Genomic DNA, 17,145 nt, shown 5'->3' with positions numbered 1-17,145 from the left:
CTGTGTGGGATACGGGGCGTCCCGGGGGGCGCTTCGTCTGCGGGTACAACCGGGAATGGCAGCGAGGAGAGTCCCGCCCTGTGCTGTCAGCTGGTTTGCCCCAATGGAAAGCGAGTTTGTGCTACGTTTGGTAGAGATTTGGGTGCAAAGACGAGGCTTCTGTTAAGAAAAACAGCCGAGGAATGGTCCAGCTGAGGGTTCAGGGCAGCAGGTGAATGTGAATTCATCCCGTTTGTGGAATCTAAGCCCTAAACCCAATGCTTGAATGAATATGGTTAGTTTGGATCTGCAGGTTGTGAGCTCAGGGTGCCAGCTGGCCTGTAACGTACCCTACAGTGGTAGAAATGCTGGTTATTTGCAAGCATTAGCGCAAGGTTTTCTCTTTAATTATAAACACTGGGTGCCTCGCATAGTCAAGGTTGTCAACTGCTTTGCGGACCTGAACGTGTTACGTGACATGTCAGCTATGCGCCCTCCCTCCTTTAAAAACAAGGCTGCTGTTCAACAACACTCCAGTGCATCATTATGCACGTTTGAAGTGCAGCGAGGCTCCATCCTTCCTGATCTGTGAATCATGATGGCAGCTCTGCAGAGAAATGGGCTCAAAGGCTCCTTTTTTTCCCCCCCTCTGTCACCAGAGTCATTAAGTGAAAAGGGAAACAAACAACATAGTAGAGCCCCTAAAATAAACACAACCTCTGCTGGTAAGTGACCTAGAAGAGATTATTTACAAACATCTGTAGGACAAAGCTGCTTCTGGAGTGAAACTATTCAACGTGGGGTAAAGGAGAAGAACTTGTGTCACTCTGAGGCTGAATTTGTTTTGTTGGAGCGACAATCAATAGCTTGTATTGGCAACAGTTCTTAATGCCTCACTCTTCTCTGGAAGTGGAACAGGGTGAGATGTAAACAAGTGAGTTACCAGTCTGGTATGGGGTAGAACGGGCACCAGGGGGTCACGTCTCATCCAGGAATATAGCAAAGCAACTGGACGATGATGAAACGTCCATCAGCACTCTCTGGTCTGGAAAACAGCATTAAAAACACGCATCTGCAACATGTGGGCTGCCTCTCGAGTTGGCACGTAGCAGGACTCAAATAACAATCCAGTGGCTCAGCATCACCCTTCACTGATGATAGGAAGGGATACTGAGTTACAGTTTCCTGTTATTCCCCATCTGAACCTCTGGACTCATTAGTCACTCTAATAGAACCATTTTAAACATGCTGCTGTATGTGACAAATTCTGGCCCGTGTCAGCATGTTCTTCAGGAACGCCTGATCGCGGCCCCTCCCAGACCTTTAGTCACACTCAACTTCATGTTAGTCACCTTATATTTTGGGAGGAAACGTCACTCAGGTGAAACTGGAGACTGTGAGTTGAAACCGAGTCTGTAGTGTAGTTTGCAGTGTGGTTTTATCTGCCCTAGGTGTGCAGCTTCAGCCTACAGCGGTCTGTCCTCTAAAAACAAGTAGTAAAAACACAAGTAAAAGGCAGAGCATGTTCTGGGAGCTGCTGGTGGATCAGTTCACAAACAGCCACCTGCCTGCTTGGAGGGAGACACATTTGTACACCCTCCTAAAGCAGTTCCTGGGTGAGAACTGGAGAGTGTAGTTTATGTCATATGCACAAATCTGTCACTTTCTACTTACCTCCGCTATTAATTCACTGTGTTTTAAATGTAGAAAGCATTTTGAGAAGCTAAATTCTGTTCCTTATGGTGTTTCAAGGTAAATAACTACAAGAAAAGCAAAATGCAGTCATTTCAGGAGGTTACAGCAAAAATATTCTTCCTCCTTTGTCACTTGTTTCAAAGGACTCAAAGCTCAAAATTGGGCCCTACAGAAAGAAACAGTGTTAGAAGGTTATAGCAGATCTGTGGCTGATGTTAAATTTTACTGGTATTTTGATTGCAAGTCCTAAATTTCAGTGGCTGCAAATAGGATTGGGGGTGTATGTGTATGTATGGCTGTAAGGTGTTGCCCGGTGCCTAAAGAGTAACAGACCTCACGCTGATTATTTCCAGCATTTACCAAACGTTAATGGCAGGAGAAGATAAAGATTGTTTTCTTCTAAAGCTTCTGAAACAAAACAGAGAAGGAAGAAATATTCAGAAAGAGGATGAGAAAGATAAGAGGAAGAAAAGTCCAGTAAATGACTGTTCTCTTTGGGTGTATGGTGATGTTCAAAGTCCAACGGCTGACGTGTTTTAGTGCTGAAGTACAAAGGTGTTTTTCTGTGCCATGCAGCTCTGCTTGTATAACAATGACTCAGCTATGCAGACCTGGCTTGCAGCCTGCATGGAGATTCTGCCTGTAAGGGCATTTTCACTGCAAAAGCAGCACTAAAAGCAGCAAAATGTTTCTGGGTTTAAGAGAAGTAGAAACTGCAGGTGCTTTTCATTTAACAAACAGGGAATTAGAAGCATTTTATAGCTAATACCATGCTTACAGGTGCTTTTCGTCTAACAAACAGGGAATTAGAAGCAGTTTATAGGTAAACACCTTGCTTAAAAGCACTGAGGCATTTAGATTACACAGTTTGTAAAGGGGAGAAAAATATCAGCATTTGGATTTTAGTCTTAATGTCATGTGGGGGGACCTATCCCTTAATTAGGGATCCAAGAAGACAAAGGGTCTGACGGACAAAGGCCATTCAGAATGGCCTTCATGGTGTTTTTGTTTGATAAAAAAACGTTAATGATTATTCACAGCATTCTAAACTTGCTTCTTTCTGTTTTTCAAGATGCTTCTTTGCTATCCTGCTGGAAATTCCCAGCCCTGAAACCACAAGCTAAATCAGCTCAGACGCAGCAAAGAAAACACAAACAAAGAGAGCTCCTTCACTGCAGTGCAGCTTGGACCAGCTCCAACAGGCTCGTAAGCAGGAGACAGGCTGCAAAGACACAGACATGTAATTTTTAGAACAGACCCAAATCTTGTCGCTTTCACTGGCGCTGTGTGCAGGCACAGCGCTGGGATCTCAGACCGATGGCGTCTTTGGAAAATGCCCTATAAAAGTCTCCTGACATCACTTCATGTGTATCATTAAGAGGAGAACAAGTCCAAGCAGGTTTATGGTAGCAACACAGCTCTTAAAACAAAGCTGTATATCCCATGTCCTACAAACTCAAGCTACGCTTTAAACAGACAGGGGGACAAAAAAGTATTGCCCAATTTCCGTATTTTATTACAAGCCCAGCTGGTTCTTCTTATGAAGTTTTAAGCTCCCGAATTTGATGGCTTATTAAAAACTTTGCTTATTTAAGTTATTCTTAGCATAAGGCTTAGAGAAACAAAACAAAACTCAGAGTTCTTTTTTTGGTAATGTCATAATATTACAGTCCATCTTACAGTGCTTTGAACTGTGACTTGTTATTTCTGTAACACTCGAGCTTGGCTGTACAAGGACAAGCAGTAACACACCATAGCTCTGTTTGTCTTGTGACCGGGCCTTATTGCGACATGGCAGGTTTGGGGAGAAAATATCTTATCTCCACAAGCATAAATAGATAAATGTAATTATCCTATGTCATATACAGTAAGGTAAACCCGAGGTACATGTGAGTAATTTTATGAGGTAGGGCAATACGCTGTTTTTCCTTATGGCAAGTAGCCCATTTTTATCTGGACAAAGGAAAAATACTGATCTTGCCACGCATACATGAGTCCTGTGATTGTCCAGCTGCCCCGAGTTAAACTCTTGTAACTAAAGATAAACAGATTGCTTCATTTCGCATTGCTCTTGTGGCAATGCTATGCTGTTGCTAAGATGGTAGCGTACATCAAAACAGACACCGTGTTCTAGAATGTTCAGATTCATTGGAAACATTTCTTTGACCCCAAGTTTTTCTCTTCTGAAAGCAGGTTGCTTTGTACTGCTGCCCAATGACCTACTTCTGAAATTGCTGGCAAGAAACACGTGTCCTCAGCAGCAGGCCCTGCACCCTGGCAAAGGCTGGAACCACCTGTGCAGTCAGTCCAGTCACAGGATACACGTCCTGTATTTACAGGTTTGCATTTATTTATACACAGTCCAGTCAGTTGCTTATTCACATGGAGCTACTGGAGGAAGCGCAGTATGTGTGCTAAGTACTTAGATATATTTAACTAGAAAACAACTGCTTTTGTAAACAGTCATAGGATTTGGCAATAGTTTTTTGCTTGTTTGTTGAAGGGAGGGCTCTGGCATTTTCTGAAAGTGCCGAAATCCTTCATGCAAACCCAAAACACCCAGGGCAGACTTTAGCTTAGCGTTGTGGTTAATATCCAGTTTAGCAGCTGTGGCCTTTCACATCTGTAAATATTATTGCTAGTTTCTCATGGCTTTCCTCTCAGAGCTCCTTGTTTAGCTGCCTTGGCTCTAACCTCTGCTGCTTTGGTGCTATGTACACGAAAAGAACCTATTGGAAACAGTGAGCAAAGCTGGCAGTGTTAAGGAAACAGCGTTGCTTAAGTACGGCCTTTGTCCTAAATCTACATAGTCCTAAATCTACGTAGTCCTAAATCTACGTAGTCCTAAATCTATGTAGCTGAATAGTATCTCCGAGGTTTCCAGTTACTTTTCCTCCCTTCCCGTCTACATTCTGAGTAACTGCTGGGAAGATTTATGTCCTTTTTACTGTAAACCAAGTGCTGAGCAGTCTCAGGCCTTGCTAAAAGAAATGAAAGCTCTCTTTTTAACTGGGGGAAATACAGCTCTGTGTTCAGTCCTGCTATTCACACACACGTTCATGCTTCCTAAGCAGAGGATTTACCAGCAAGTTCATCTGTGTTCACCGAGCAGTAAATGAAACAGCAGGGAAACCTTCCTGCTTTCTGCATGCTCTGGTTATGATATAAGAGCTGTTCTGAAAGGTATAATGAGCTTTAATGAACACAAAACACGCCGCCACGTCGGCTCAAAGCAGGAAGCTGCTGTGTGACCTGTTCAGTGCTTCCTGTTCTGAAAGCAGCAGGGGGCCTGCTGTGGTTACAGGGTGTTTTTGCCCCCTTTCTCCCTGTCAGACCCTTCCCTAAGCAAATAACAGGCAAAAAGACGCGGCCTAAACACAACGTCCCCATGGGCGCGGGGCCTGCACGGCCTCTCCCTGCCCCCACTCTACGGCACAGCGCATGCGCACACCCCCACCCCACCGAAATCTGCCCCCACAGAGCAGGGCCGCCCTAGCAACAGCGCTGACCTCACCGCGCACCAATCAGAACGCTGCAACGCTGGAATCTTCCAGAGCTTTCTTTACAACGGATCTCTCCTTAACAACCAATCAGCAGCCACCTTTCTTACTGCTGCGCCAATCAGCGCCGATCTTACCACCGTTGGGATTAGACCGTTTCATTAGGCCGTTTCACCGCAGCTCCAGATCCATCCGCGCCCTTAGAACTTTTGGGGTTTTGAAGGGTCTCCTCTCTCTACCGAGGACATCACGGACCCCATTACTCCTGGAGGAGGGATTGGAGCGGTAGAGAGGTGAGTATTGGTGGTACCGGGGGGGGGTTCGTTTGGGACTACTTTGAGAGGCGGAGGGATACGTCAGCGCATTGAGGGCGGGGACTGTGCGGCGCAAGGAGCATAAATAGGGGCGGCGCTGCGTCACAGCGCAGAACACAGCGACTGGGATCGGGATTGCATTGATCGAAGCGGAGCTCAGGGCCGGAGACGTGAGTTGTGTGGGGGGAGCGCTGAGGGGGGGGAGAGAAGGGACGGTGGTTTTTTGTTTTCAAGGAAGAAGGGGTTGGAGTGAGTCCGCTAGGGGTTGTATTTGTGAGGGGAGGTGGTTGTGGACGGTCTAATCCGGTCTAAGGGCGCTTGAAGAACGGTGCGAGGGGGGTGGGGGGGCAGGGGAAGCTTGTGGCTGAGGAAGGGGGGTGTTATAAAGATGGCGGAGCGCGGCGCTGTGCGGCCCGGAAGCGGGAGCTGAGTCAGCGCGGCTGCAGCCGTTGTGCCAGTGTGAGAGCACTGGGGGGGGGGAGGGGGTGCCCTGAAGTTAAAGGAAGGGGGGTGCTGGGCTCGGCCAGCACAGGGCATTCAGAATTATAGGGTCCTACCTCAAGGAAGAGGTGGGGAACAGGAATAACAGGGTTAGTTATAGCTTACTGAAATCCTAAACGACATAACGTAACACAAATTAGTAAGTTGTTTTTTTTTTTTCTTGTTTGTAAAGTGTATGTGGACTTCAAGTGCTTTTTAGCTAAGGCTAAAATTTCTGTATGTTTTTCAGGTAAACATGCAGATCTTTGTGAAGACCCTGACTGGCAAGACCATCACCCTTGAGGTTGAGCCCAGTGACACCATTGAGAATGTGAAGGCCAAGATCCAAGACAAGGAAGGCATTCCTCCCGATCAGCAGAGGTTGATCTTTGCTGGCAAGCAGCTGGAAGACGGGCGCACCCTGTCTGACTATAACATCCAGAAAGAGTCCACCCTGCACCTGGTGCTGCGCCTTAGAGGAGGGATGCAGATCTTTGTGAAGACCTTGACTGGTAAGACCATCACCCTTGAGGTTGAGCCCAGCGATACCATTGAGAACGTGAAGGCCAAGATCCAAGATAAGGAAGGCATTCCTCCCGATCAGCAGAGGTTGATCTTCGCTGGCAAGCAGCTGGAAGATGGGCGCACCTTGTCTGACTACAACATCCAGAAGGAATCCACCCTGCATCTTGTGCTGCGTCTGAGGGGAGGGATGCAGATCTTTGTGAAGACCCTCACTGGTAAGACCATCACCCTTGAGGTTGAGCCCAGTGACACCATCGAGAACGTGAAGGCCAAGATCCAAGACAAAGAAGGCATTCCTCCCGATCAGCAGAGGCTGATCTTTGCTGGCAAGCAGCTGGAAGACGGGCGCACCCTGTCTGACTACAACATCCAGAAAGAGTCCACCCTGCATCTTGTGTTGCGCCTCAGGGGAGGGATGCAGATCTTTGTGAAGACCCTGACTGGCAAGACCATCACCCTTGAGGTTGAGCCCAGCGATACCATTGAGAACGTGAAGGCCAAGATCCAGGATAAAGAAGGCATTCCTCCCGATCAGCAGAGGTTGATCTTCGCTGGCAAGCAGCTGGAAGACGGGCGCACCCTGTCTGACTACAACATCCAGAAAGAGTCCACCCTGCACCTGGTGCTGCGCCTCAGAGGAGGGATGCAGATCTTTGTGAAGACCCTCACTGGTAAGACCATCACCCTTGAGGTTGAACCCAGCGACACCATTGAAAATGTGAAGGCCAAGATCCAAGACAAAGAAGGCATTCCTCCCGATCAGCAGAGGCTGATCTTCGCTGGCAAGCAGCTGGAAGACGGGCGCACCCTGTCTGACTACAACATCCAGAAGGAATCCACCCTGCACCTGGTGCTGCGCCTCAGGGGTGGCTATTAGTTGTTGTCAGCAGTCTTGTCGAGCAAGATGCACAGCACTTGTGTTTGCACTGTAGTCTTTCTGATGTCTTAAATTAAACGCAAGCTTAAGTAACTGCTGATCTGTATGTTGAAATGCTAATAAAGTTTTCTGTTGCACATTACGTTCTGTTGTCTGTCTCAGTTCAAGCTAGTAAACCCAGTATATATAAATGACACATTCCTTTTGGCTTTCTTCCATGGTGGTTTAAGCATCTTTATGTGGGTTGTGGAGGTATTTGAGGGTGAATCCTAACACGGATTAAAGTCTTAAGTCTAAGCACTAGTACTGTGTCACTAAATCTTGCTAGAATTTAACGTGATTCTGTATTTTCAGAAAGGATACAGTGTTCCTGTAAGGACTTCAGAAGCTGCTGTCCATCATTAAGGCTGTAGGACTAAGGTAGTGGGAGTGGGTTGTACACTGCACTGTGTTACAATGGGTGGTGCTGAGGTTCCATTACCTCACTCAGGTGTGACTTCTCAGTGTCCTTGGTGCAGTTTTAGACTGGTGCAGCGTTTAAAATTGTGTTGTCTTTTGCAGTCACATGAAGTGGAAGGAGAAAGGGGTGTTTTGTTGTAGGCTTAACTACATCAAACCCTTCTTACCTGGGGAAGGCCTGTTTGGGAGGCCTGCTTGAATTGATTACTCTAATGAAAATGGCTGCCTTAAATACTGCATAGCAAAGGGGTGGGAGCAATGGGGTCTGTACAGGTTAAACACTGACCTTCACAAAATCATTTGGAAATGATTACCCTCCAAGCAAACATTGGGAAACATGAGGTTTGGGTTGATAGTTCAGCCACGTCATAATGGGCCTTACAGCATGGATGTCATTGACCAAGTGCCTTTTTATGGAAGCTTAAGCAGCTGTAAGGGTCATGGCTGTCAAGACCTTCATCTGTTGAATATTAAGAGCTGCTTAAGTGTTCAAATGGAGCCAGCATCCACATACTCAGTGCACTTTGTTACTGCTCATGTAGATGGTGCATAGTGTGGGGTCTCGTCTCCCGCTGTGCTGCAGCTTCCTCTCAAATATGATTCTCACTGAACAATGACTGGCACAGCAGTGCTGCCACTGACAGTGCATTCGTAATATGGGTGTGAACACGGGGAGATTTAACCTGCTGATTGTAGGTGATTTAAACGTGCTTCTGCTGGTTACAGCTGTGGTTGGTATTATTTGCAGCAGGTTTTGATTCCCTGCTTTCCTTAGTACATAAATTCCCTGTGTAATTCACAGTCCAGTGGAGACGTGGCAGTAAACAGATTTACTTTTTTTGCTGATTATTTGCTCCACAGTGAAATCAGCTGCTTTGTCTTCTCTGGTTCATAATTAAGCGATGTCCTTTCTCAAGTTCTTTTAATAATTAAACAGTGCTGCGTGGTAGCAGTTACAGTAGCTAACTGATCAGATAGGCAGACTGGGGGTTCAAGGGGGGGTTGTTTTCTTTGGGTTAGGAACAAGTCTGTAAGGGGCGGGTAGTTCTAGAGCCAGTTACTGAACGAGAGCTGTTGCTGAAGTGTTTGAGTGCAGCGTGGAACCCAGATTTCCTAATTGCCATTAGGTGCAGCTGGCTTCATGGAGAGCTGAGGTTGGGGTCCGGCCTGCTCTGCAAGAGCAGAGATTCTGAGAACGTGATATGTAGACATGGGTGGGTCTGCACCAGCTTCCCCTGTGTGCACTCACTGACCACAGTGCATTCAGCCCAGACCAAGCTGTGGTGGTGGCTGGGGAGCAGCTCTGGCCTGTTCTGCACAGCCTGGACTGGTTGTATGAAACAACCTGTGTCCACGTGCTGTTATCCCAGCCCACCAGCTGAGGCTCATACTGCAAGTTAGTTATGGCACAGAACAGCGGAGGTACAAGAAGTGAAATTCAGAGGTGCTGCCGTGTTGCAGAGCTTCCCTGGGTGCAGGACGATGTTTTTCCTAAGTGTGTACACTTGCAACTGCGTTTGCTGTTTTTCGGTGTTAAGCAGCAGAAATTCAGGGTCATGGAGTGACCACCGGGTGTCACTGTTGCTACATAGAAGCGTTAATTCGAAGCGGATTTGGTGTTGTGTTGATTGTGTGACTGTCAGTGCAGCATTTCTTCAGGCTGTAACCACGTAGGAAAGGATTCATTGAGTACAAAGAGAGTCCCGCTGAAGGAATGTGAGAAGCTGACAGTTCCTTCAAAGGCCTGAATGGTGATATGGACAGGAGCATTTAAATGAAGCGATGCAAGACCAGTAGTTATCCAAGTGCTGTTGTGTATGTAATTGAGTTAGTGGGGCAGTAGCAAGTTTTGAAAAGTAATCATATTTAAGAATATTTGGACTTTCAATTGGGACCTCTAACGCTATAAGGTTCCATCTGTGCCATTATAATAAATCACAATTCATCCCTCCAGTGTGAGTTTGGTGTAACAGCCGTATGACAATTCGGCACTGCAAAAATACCTGACATTTCCCCAAGTCTGACAGAGCACTTTTAAGAGTAACAGTCTTCTCTTTTAGCCTCGTGACCTTCATGAGGTCAGAATGAAATGCTCACCCACCTGTTGCTCCAGAAGCCTTTTAATGCTCCTCTCTACATGCAACTCTTACAGACTTCTTTCTTTTGTGAGGGTGATTTTGAGCTGCTGCCCCGTACAGTGGCTACAGATCAAAGCTGTAATTAAACTACAGACAAAAGTAAGTGACTTTTTCTGTTTGCATCATACAGAAAAGATGATATTAATTATAAAAGCATTTTTCAGTATTTGGTACAAATTGGTGTGTTCATCTCTACTCAGTGTATGATCAGAGAATACTTCAGGCGATGCTTGTTTGCATCTCTTCAGAAAGCTGTCCTCCCTTCTGCTTCCTGTTGCATTCTGTTTGATCAGGTTCGAGTCATTGTTTTTCCTGCCATGAGTTACTGTGCTTCTTCATACAACATGTATCATCCATTCTTGTGCCTCAGCTCTCATCTTGAAATGCATTCTTTCACTCAGAGTTTAGCTTCTCTCTTCATGGTTTGGAGTTTATTTGTGCCTCGCTATTCCCTGCTCCGAAATGGAAATGCAAATGTCTGTCAGTGTCCTCCCTATGAAACACTGTGCGCATGTGTGTGTGCATACCAGTGTTTCTGTGTTCTCCCAGCAGCTCCATGTTTCTGTTTTGTTGACCTCCCAGCTGGCAGTGATTCCTTTCCCAGCAAACTGCACATTCGCCTTCCTCTGTGTAAACTATTAAAACCAGATGAGCAGAACCAAATCTGTTATGATGCACTTTTGTAGGCTGATTTCATTCCTGTGTTATAATGGTGGGCTGACTCATGAAAGCTGGGGGAAGGAAGTTTATGCTAAACTATCCAGCCTGGTTCTACATCTCTTGTTTCCCAAGTAAATTCATGTTCCAGGGAGCCCCACATTGTCCAGCCGTCCTGTCACATGAATATTGCTTTGAGTTCTCTGTAGGCTTGTGGTAGCTTTGGAAAAAATCCATAGCCAGAGTTCAATATGTCACAATGTGACGCATCTCAACATCTTTGGAGAGCTTGTTAACTAATGCGTAGCTGCCAAGCTGTTGGTTAAAAGAGTTATATATCATTTGTTCATTAACGAGATTTGCTAGAGGATTTCTAGATCACATATATGGCTTTGTAAACCATCAGTACTTCTCAGAGGGTGAATGACAACAACTCTTTGTGCTTTGGAAGGCCATTGAAGGTGCTGAATATCATCCTGCACTGTTGCTACTGGGAAGAATGATGGTGCTGTGTCCTCTGGCCTCAGTTCTGTTAGGAGAGAAAGCACTAAGACACTTCATGTTGTCTGATATCTTCTGTGTCCCAGGGGTCCTGTTTTCAGAGTGGTAAGTGAACAGTTCTAGTGCATGTGTTAGCTACAGTCTGTTGTGTGGATGGCCACCTGTGCTCCCAGAAAGAACCTTTCTGAGACTTGGTGTTCCTTCTGAAGAACAAGCCCATCAAGAACTGAGCACCAGTGGCAAATTAAGTAACCAGTGGTGTAAGTGGTTGTGCAGTGGGTCTGCTTTGTGAAGGCTCTTGTCCTTGTGATGAGCAGCTGATGCTTGCTCTAACATTCTGGCTAGTTTATCTGCTAGGGTTTGCTTTGCCACGTAACGGTGCTGTGTGAAATTGTGTGAGAGCCGACTTCCCACAGGAACAGTCGACTTCAGATGTTTTCATGCATTCTTGCTTTTCTTGGGGCAGTGTCTTGTGACAAACCTCACAACTGAACCACAGGCTCTGGCATTGCCAGGGTTTGATCATCCCCTGCGGTCTAAATGGGCTGTTGGAAGCCACAAGATGTCTCCTGTGCAGGAAGGAGTTAAGCATGATGAATTTGCAATAGCCAGCCTGCTTTCCCATATAAGAGCAGCACATTCATTGGCTCTCTTTTACTGAGAAATCTATCTAGTCATTTCCTGTGCAAGCCCTTCTTCACTTTGCAAAAAGCTCTACAGTTGAGTAAATAATCAGTCAGTTATTCCTTCTTGCAGGCTGGATTCTTTGATGGACCACCAGCGACTAGGAGTTCAGTGCCGTGCCATCATGAGAGTGCTGAGATGAGTGTGGTGGTCTCTGCAGAAGAAAAGAGTCCTCATGCATGGATGTAAATAATCTGTGGGCTGCTTTCATGCTTATTAACACATGTTATTTGACATCATTTCTACGGGGAGGCTATTTGGCTTCTGAAGGATCAGTTGGGACTCCCTGTGAGATCAGTTCTTGGGTGGAGCTTGCAGTAACTCGGGTAAGTGCTCTGTGCTCTTCCTCTTTTGACAGCGGGGCTTTTTTTCTATGCTGCACTACTCAAAAAGGCTCGGTGAAGTTGCAGAAGGGGACAACTCAGTTGATGAGAAGTTAAAACTGAGCTGACAAACACAGAGTGCTGCCTGTTTCCTAGGAAAATGTGACTTGGATGTCTTTTTTATAGGGTCTTCATTTTTGTTTTGTTTTTAAGGACCATTTTGCTTTTGCTTTTAAGCCAGACACTCTGTCTGTAAACAGCTGTCACTAAATAACTTTCTTGAGGCTGTGGAGAGGTGGAAACTGCAACTGAGAAATGACTAGGGGGAAAGGAAGACAGAACAACAAGCAAACTATTATGGATGTACAAATAGCACTCTGAAGGATTGGCAAATGTACCAGTAAGTGTTTCTGGGGGAGAAAATGAGACTGAAATGGGATTGTAGGGCGTGAGCCTGTGCGTGCAGAGGAATGTTTGTCAGTAAAATGCAGACTAAACAGAATGGCTGAATTGTAATGGTTTGTCATGAAACCAGCCTTTGGACTTCTTACTGTGAGCTGCATAAAGATATTCTGCAGCTGCTTTCTGCTTAGAGCTAACCATGCTGCCTTGCATCTAATCTAAACCAGAATCCTTATGGTGTGTCTACGTACCTCTTTACTGGTATAGTCTATGGAGTCTGGCTTAGTCTCAGAAAGGGAGAGAAAATCTGTTAACCATTTGGAGGGAGCACATGTGAATAGGACAGAGTTATTAAGCTCTGGTTCAGGCTGGTAGTTTTGGATGTTTCCTTGCTGCCTCACAAACTGCAGCTGTTCATCTTGTGCTGGCTGGAGACAGCTTGCACTGGGTGTGGATCTGGGATGTATCCAGAAAAGTATGAACAGATGTCTCAAAAGGGTAAAAATACGAGATGAGGCAAGTGAGCTGGCTGGGTGCTGTAATGGGTACTTAGGTTCTGTGCACAGCACATCTGGGTACAGCATTGCTTATGGGAGAGCTGAGCTGTGTTCAGGTTCTAAGGGCTATAAGTGTCCGCATGGCAGCCAGCGTGTGTGTGTGCCTGTGCTATGGAGCTGGAAGTTGGAAGCCTGCACTCACATGGATAGCCAACATTTGCCCCAGTGCAATGCAATAATACAAGAGAGGAACGTTACGTTTGCAAATGTTTTCCCCTTGGAAACAGTGCCTTTCTTATCACCAGAGAACATGAACAAGCTTATTGCTCTGTTTTTAAAAAGTTAATCTATAGTTAATGTTATCTTTTGGCCACTTAGTGACTGGCCTGTATTGGCTGCACTGAGACGAGAACAATGATCGTAGTCTCCTAAAGATCCACTCTCTTTGCCTTTTATGTAAGGAACCCGTGCTGCTGCCAACAGGTGAGATCATCTCACAAAGGGGGTTCAGATGATCTATCAAGGATTTGTCTGTATTTCTTGTACTACTGTTCTAGGTGTTTTCATGCTTAAGACATTGATCCTTTACTCAAATGCCCCCAATTGTGCAGAATTTTATTGAATCTCTTTTCTCAAGATACCCACAGCCAGCTGTAGGAACACTGGACCTGGAAAAATGCTTTCCTCTCTGTCTGTGCCATGTGGCTCACATTCTAGGTTTGTGAACAACTCGTGTTAATTCTCCCATGCCCTTGCAGGTTTGTTCTCCCAGTGGGGAAAATCTGGTGATCTTCAAGGCCATCTCTGCTAGAAATGGATAACTTCACAAATAATCCAGCAGGCCCATGTCAGAGGAACAGGTTGGCAGGACTGCTAGAAACAGATGACAGTATCCGGGATAATAAGCCTGCATCTAGTACAAAGGAAGAAAGGTCAGGACAATATGGAAAGAAGGGAGAGCCCCGGCCCTTGGAGACACCTTACCAGAAGGAAAGCAGTGACTACTCTCCCAAAGTCATGATTAATCTGAACTATCGGCCAGGACTCGTAAGCAAGTGAGTAATCATTGATTGTTTGACAAGGATGGGATTGCTGTTAATCTGTACTGACCCCTGCCTATAAACTTTACAAAAGCTGAAACTAAAAGTGGCAATGCAGAAATATTGCAGCTGTCTGATGAGAGGTAAATAAAGGTAGAAAGAGGACATGTTAGTCCTTCCTCTCTGCACTTGGAAGGTGCAGTGTGTGTTGTTTATTTGGGGTATATTTGAACCAAATCACACCAAATAAGCCAAGCTGGGTGTAAGAGCAACTTAGCACGGAGCTCTATACATCTGAACTGTTCTTGCCAGGAAGGGATGTAAATGAGCTCATATAGTGCTTTATGCCATGTGATGGGACGGATTCTGATCCTGCTGCTATCTTGGGCTTGTCTGTGCTCTGGATACATTCCAGGACTGCACATCAGATTGGATCTGGGAAGAGCTCCAGCTGATGGAAACAGCAATCACTTAAGAGCATTATGGGAAATAGCTGTCTCTATTTTTCCTTTGACTCAAAAATACGGTTGTTGTTATTTCTTGACAAACTTTTTTACCTCTTTCCTCTTTTCTTATGCAACCAACTAGAACTTATTGCATGCTCTTGTTTTATAGTCTCCGGAACTTCTTAACACTGTGCATTTCTTCTGCAGCCAAAAGGACCCCAATCGCTTTGACAGAGACAGACTCTTCAATGCAGTCACAAGGGGCTGCCCTGAGGCACTGGATGGCTTACTTGAGTACCTAAGGAGGACCTCGAAATTTCTCACCAATTCTGAATACACAGGTAGGTTCCTGCTCAGTACATAATAAACTGGGTTAGCGGAGGCAGAGTTTGTTTATACAGTATAGGGAAGTGCCATGAGTTGCATATTTCCTAAGGCTTTTGCCTCTGCTGAAGACTGAAAATACCAAGGCCTTTAAAATTACTGGGTTTGGTCCTACAATGACAGTTAAGTTCTGGGCGTGCTGAATCGGGTAATGTAGATAAGTGCAAGGCACATCCACAACCGACTTGATACTTTTTTCCCTACTAGATGCAAAGACTGGGAAGACTTGTTTAATGAAGGCCCTGATGAATTTAAAAAATGGAAGGAATGACACAATCCCTGTTTTGCTGGAAATAGACCAGAAGACACAGAATCCCAGGCCTCTTGTCAATGTGGCGTGCTCTGACTGTTACTACAGAGGTAAGGTTTCAGCTGATGTTGTGCCAGATGCACCTTCCCACCAGAGAGGTGAGACACAGGTACAAGAGAAAGGAGATTTGGTGTTTATGTAGCACTGCCTTTCCAGAGCTCTGGTGCAATTACAGTAACAGCCTGCTCATCTTTCCACTTCTGATTTCTGATTCTGATACTGTCTTCCTCAGCCTTCACTTTTGCATCTTTGTTCTTAGCCTACAAAACAGAAATAATGCGTGTTTAATACATCCACAAATATGAGAGAATCTGTGTAGCAAAGTTTAGAAAGCATTTCTGAAAGTGAAAAAGAAATACTATGAAGCTGTTAAAGAATGAGTTCTGCTAGCTGAGTTATCCTTTACTGTTTTAAGAGTGCTTTGCCAAAGAGCCCTTTGCTTGTTCTCTCTGATATTGGTACTGATTTTTTTTACTGGTTTTTGCTTCTTTCCTTAGGCCAGACAGCACTCCATATTGCCATAGAGAAAAGGAGCCTGGACATAGTGAAAGTTCTAGTAGAGAATGGAGCTGATGTCCATGCCAGAGCTCATGGTGAATTCTTCAGGAAGAAGAAAGAAGGAGTTTGCTTTTATTTTGGTGAGTCTGTGTGGAACACATTTCTTTGGGTTGTTTTAATGCCTTGCTGTGTCTGATGCCACTTGTTCTAGCTGGGTTTGTCCATCTGTGCACGACTTCCCTGTCCTGTTATCAAGGAACTCTTCACTTATTTGAATGGCTGAATACTTTCACAGACCAAGGTGTCCTAAAAGCACTTGCTGTCATGTTTGATGTTATGTATTTGATCCTCTCCTAACATCGGGGTTGGGACTAGATGATCTTTTAAGGTCCCTTCCAATCCAAGTCATTCTATGATTCTACCTGAAGGGCTTCAGATAGAGACAAACACAGGGTTTGTGCAATCAAATAAAAAGACTGGAAAAATGTTTTGGCTGCTCCCTAATATAAGGAATTACTGTTCACTGGGGAGCTTTTACTAAATTCAGGGATGCTGGAAATTAATTTGTTCTGTGTTCCAATAATAAAACTACAAACTAAATGTATTTTGCCAGAGTTGTGTTGTTATTGCTTTCAATTTCTTTTCACATTTCCTACTGCCCCTCCCAACTACTGTCTTCATCTCTTCAGGTGAACTTCCCCTCTCTTTGGCTGCCTGTACCAACCAGTTTGAGATGGTAGAATATCTTCTAAACAACCCTCACCAAAAAGCCAGACTCCAGGAGCAAGATACACTGGGCAATACAGTCCTCCATGCCCTAGTGATGATTGCAGATGACACTGAGGAGAACACCAAGTTTGTGAGCACAGTATATGTTGAAATCCTGAAGGCAGGTGTGAGGACTGACCCAACAGTGAAACTGGAGGAGATCGCAAATTATGATGGATTAAATCCCCTGCAACTTGCTGCCAAGACGGGCAAAGTGGAGGTAAAGACACATAGAGGGAATTCCTGGGAAACAATGTGACAACTGCAGCATATATCCTCAGCATAACAGCAGGGTCTGATGTAGCAGCATCTTGTCAGATTTTAACCACATAGTCTGGTGTTTGAATACAACTCAGTATGTAATGCAGAAAGCAAGGTATTTATCTGAAGGTGATTTGGATATGCTTGGGTCATTTTATATCTTAATTGCATACACATTTTTTCTGATATTTCTCTCTTCAGATCTTCAGACACATCATCCAAAGAGAGATCAAAGACCCAGTGTACAGGCACCTGTCCCGCAAGTTCACTGAATGGACCTATGGACCTATCCATGTCTCCCTCTATGACCTGTCTTCTCTAGACAGTTTTGAGGAAAACTCTGTGCTGGAGATTCTGGCATACAGCAGTGACACACCAGTGAGTACTTTATTCACTAAAAGTTAAGA

General features: G+C 45.2%; 3 protein-coding genes and 1 long non-coding RNA gene across 15 annotated transcripts in view; 3 read left to right on the top strand and 1 right to left on the bottom strand.

The window, feature by feature from the left end:
* Nucleotides 1–19: 19 nt before the first annotated feature.
* On the bottom strand, nucleotides 20–5,323 carry LOC146757392 (uncharacterized). 4 transcript variants are annotated; one of them, XR_014936496.1, is made up of 3 exons: nucleotides 1,332–1,470; nucleotides 923–1,024; nucleotides 20–159 (listed from the first exon to the last, which is right to left on the bottom strand). It is a non-coding gene; the product is annotated as an uncharacterized LOC146757392 (long non-coding RNA). The 4 variants fall into 4 exon arrangements; XR_014936497.1 differs by having other exon boundaries at nucleotides 126–260; XR_014936495.1 differs by lacking the exons at nucleotides 20–159; nucleotides 1,332–1,470 and adding exons at nucleotides 191–330; nucleotides 5,184–5,323.
* Nucleotides 2,363–12,020, top strand: LOC146757391 (uncharacterized). Its single transcript, XM_085522103.1, has 4 exons — nucleotides 2,363–2,914; nucleotides 3,865–4,013; nucleotides 11,076–11,230; nucleotides 11,882–12,020. The coding sequence occupies exons 1-4, from the start codon at nucleotides 2,662–2,664 to the stop codon at nucleotides 11,949–11,951; spliced, it is 627 nt and encodes a 208-aa protein (XP_085378229.1). The 5' UTR covers nucleotides 2,363–2,661; the 3' UTR covers nucleotides 11,952–12,020.
* UBB (ubiquitin B) lies at nucleotides 5,377–7,512 on the top strand. Of its 2 annotated transcripts, none has more exons than XM_015880426.2 (2): nucleotides 5,377–5,467; nucleotides 6,219–7,512. In XM_015880426.2, the coding sequence occupies exon 2, from the start codon at nucleotides 6,225–6,227 to the stop codon at nucleotides 7,368–7,370; it is 1,146 nt and encodes a 381-aa protein (XP_015735912.2). In that variant the 5' UTR covers nucleotides 5,377–5,467; nucleotides 6,219–6,224; the 3' UTR covers nucleotides 7,371–7,512. The 2 variants fall into 2 exon arrangements, with proteins under 2 accessions (XP_015735912.2, XP_015735911.2); XM_015880425.2 differs by lacking the exon at nucleotides 5,377–5,467 and adding an exon at nucleotides 5,598–5,658.
* The window catches only part of LOC107322411 (transient receptor potential cation channel subfamily V member 2), a 26,092-nt gene continuing 20,944 nt past the window's right edge, over nucleotides 11,998–17,145 (top strand). For 5 of the 8 annotated variants that reach the window (XR_014936469.1, XR_014936468.1, XR_014936470.1 and 2 more), the window contains exons 1-7: nucleotides 11,998–12,135; nucleotides 13,790–14,086; nucleotides 14,725–14,858; nucleotides 15,109–15,261; nucleotides 15,709–15,849; nucleotides 16,399–16,697; nucleotides 16,940–17,116. Coding sequence is in view for 5 of the 8 variants with exons in the window: in XM_032448425.2 (XP_032304316.2) it covers nucleotides 13,845–14,086; nucleotides 14,725–14,858; nucleotides 15,109–15,261; nucleotides 15,709–15,849; nucleotides 16,399–16,697; nucleotides 16,940–17,116 (1,146 nt within the window). In the remaining 3 variants the exon portion in view is untranslated. The other 3 variants (XM_085522048.1, XM_085522047.1, XM_085522049.1) reach the window with 3 other exon arrangements.

Source organism: Coturnix japonica, chromosome 22 (assembly GCF_054131305.1).
Source record: "Coturnix japonica strain WE chromosome 22, WE-NBRP24, whole genome shotgun sequence".
Lineage (NCBI taxonomy): Eukaryota > Metazoa > Chordata > Aves > Galliformes > Phasianidae > Coturnix > Coturnix japonica.
This window is presented reverse-complemented; position numbering and strand designations above follow the sequence as displayed.

Excerpts from the sequence above, each read along its gene's own strand:
- LOC146757391 (XM_085522103.1), top strand. The coding sequence starts at position 2,662 with ATGGCCTTCATGGTGTTTTTGTTTGATAAAAAAACGTTAATGATTATT. Across the intron at positions 2,915-3,864 it reads GGCTGCAAAGACACAGACAT|CAGGTTGCTTTGTACTGCTG; the intron begins GTAATTTTTAGA and ends CTCTTCTGAAAG. Across the intron at positions 11,231-11,881 it reads GGGGTCCTGTTTTCAGAGTG|GCTGGATTCTTTGATGGACC; the intron begins GTAAGTGAACAG and ends TCCTTCTTGCAG.
- UBB (XM_015880426.2), top strand. The coding sequence starts at position 6,225 with ATGCAGATCTTTGTGAAGACCCTGACTGGCAAGACCATCACCCTTGAG.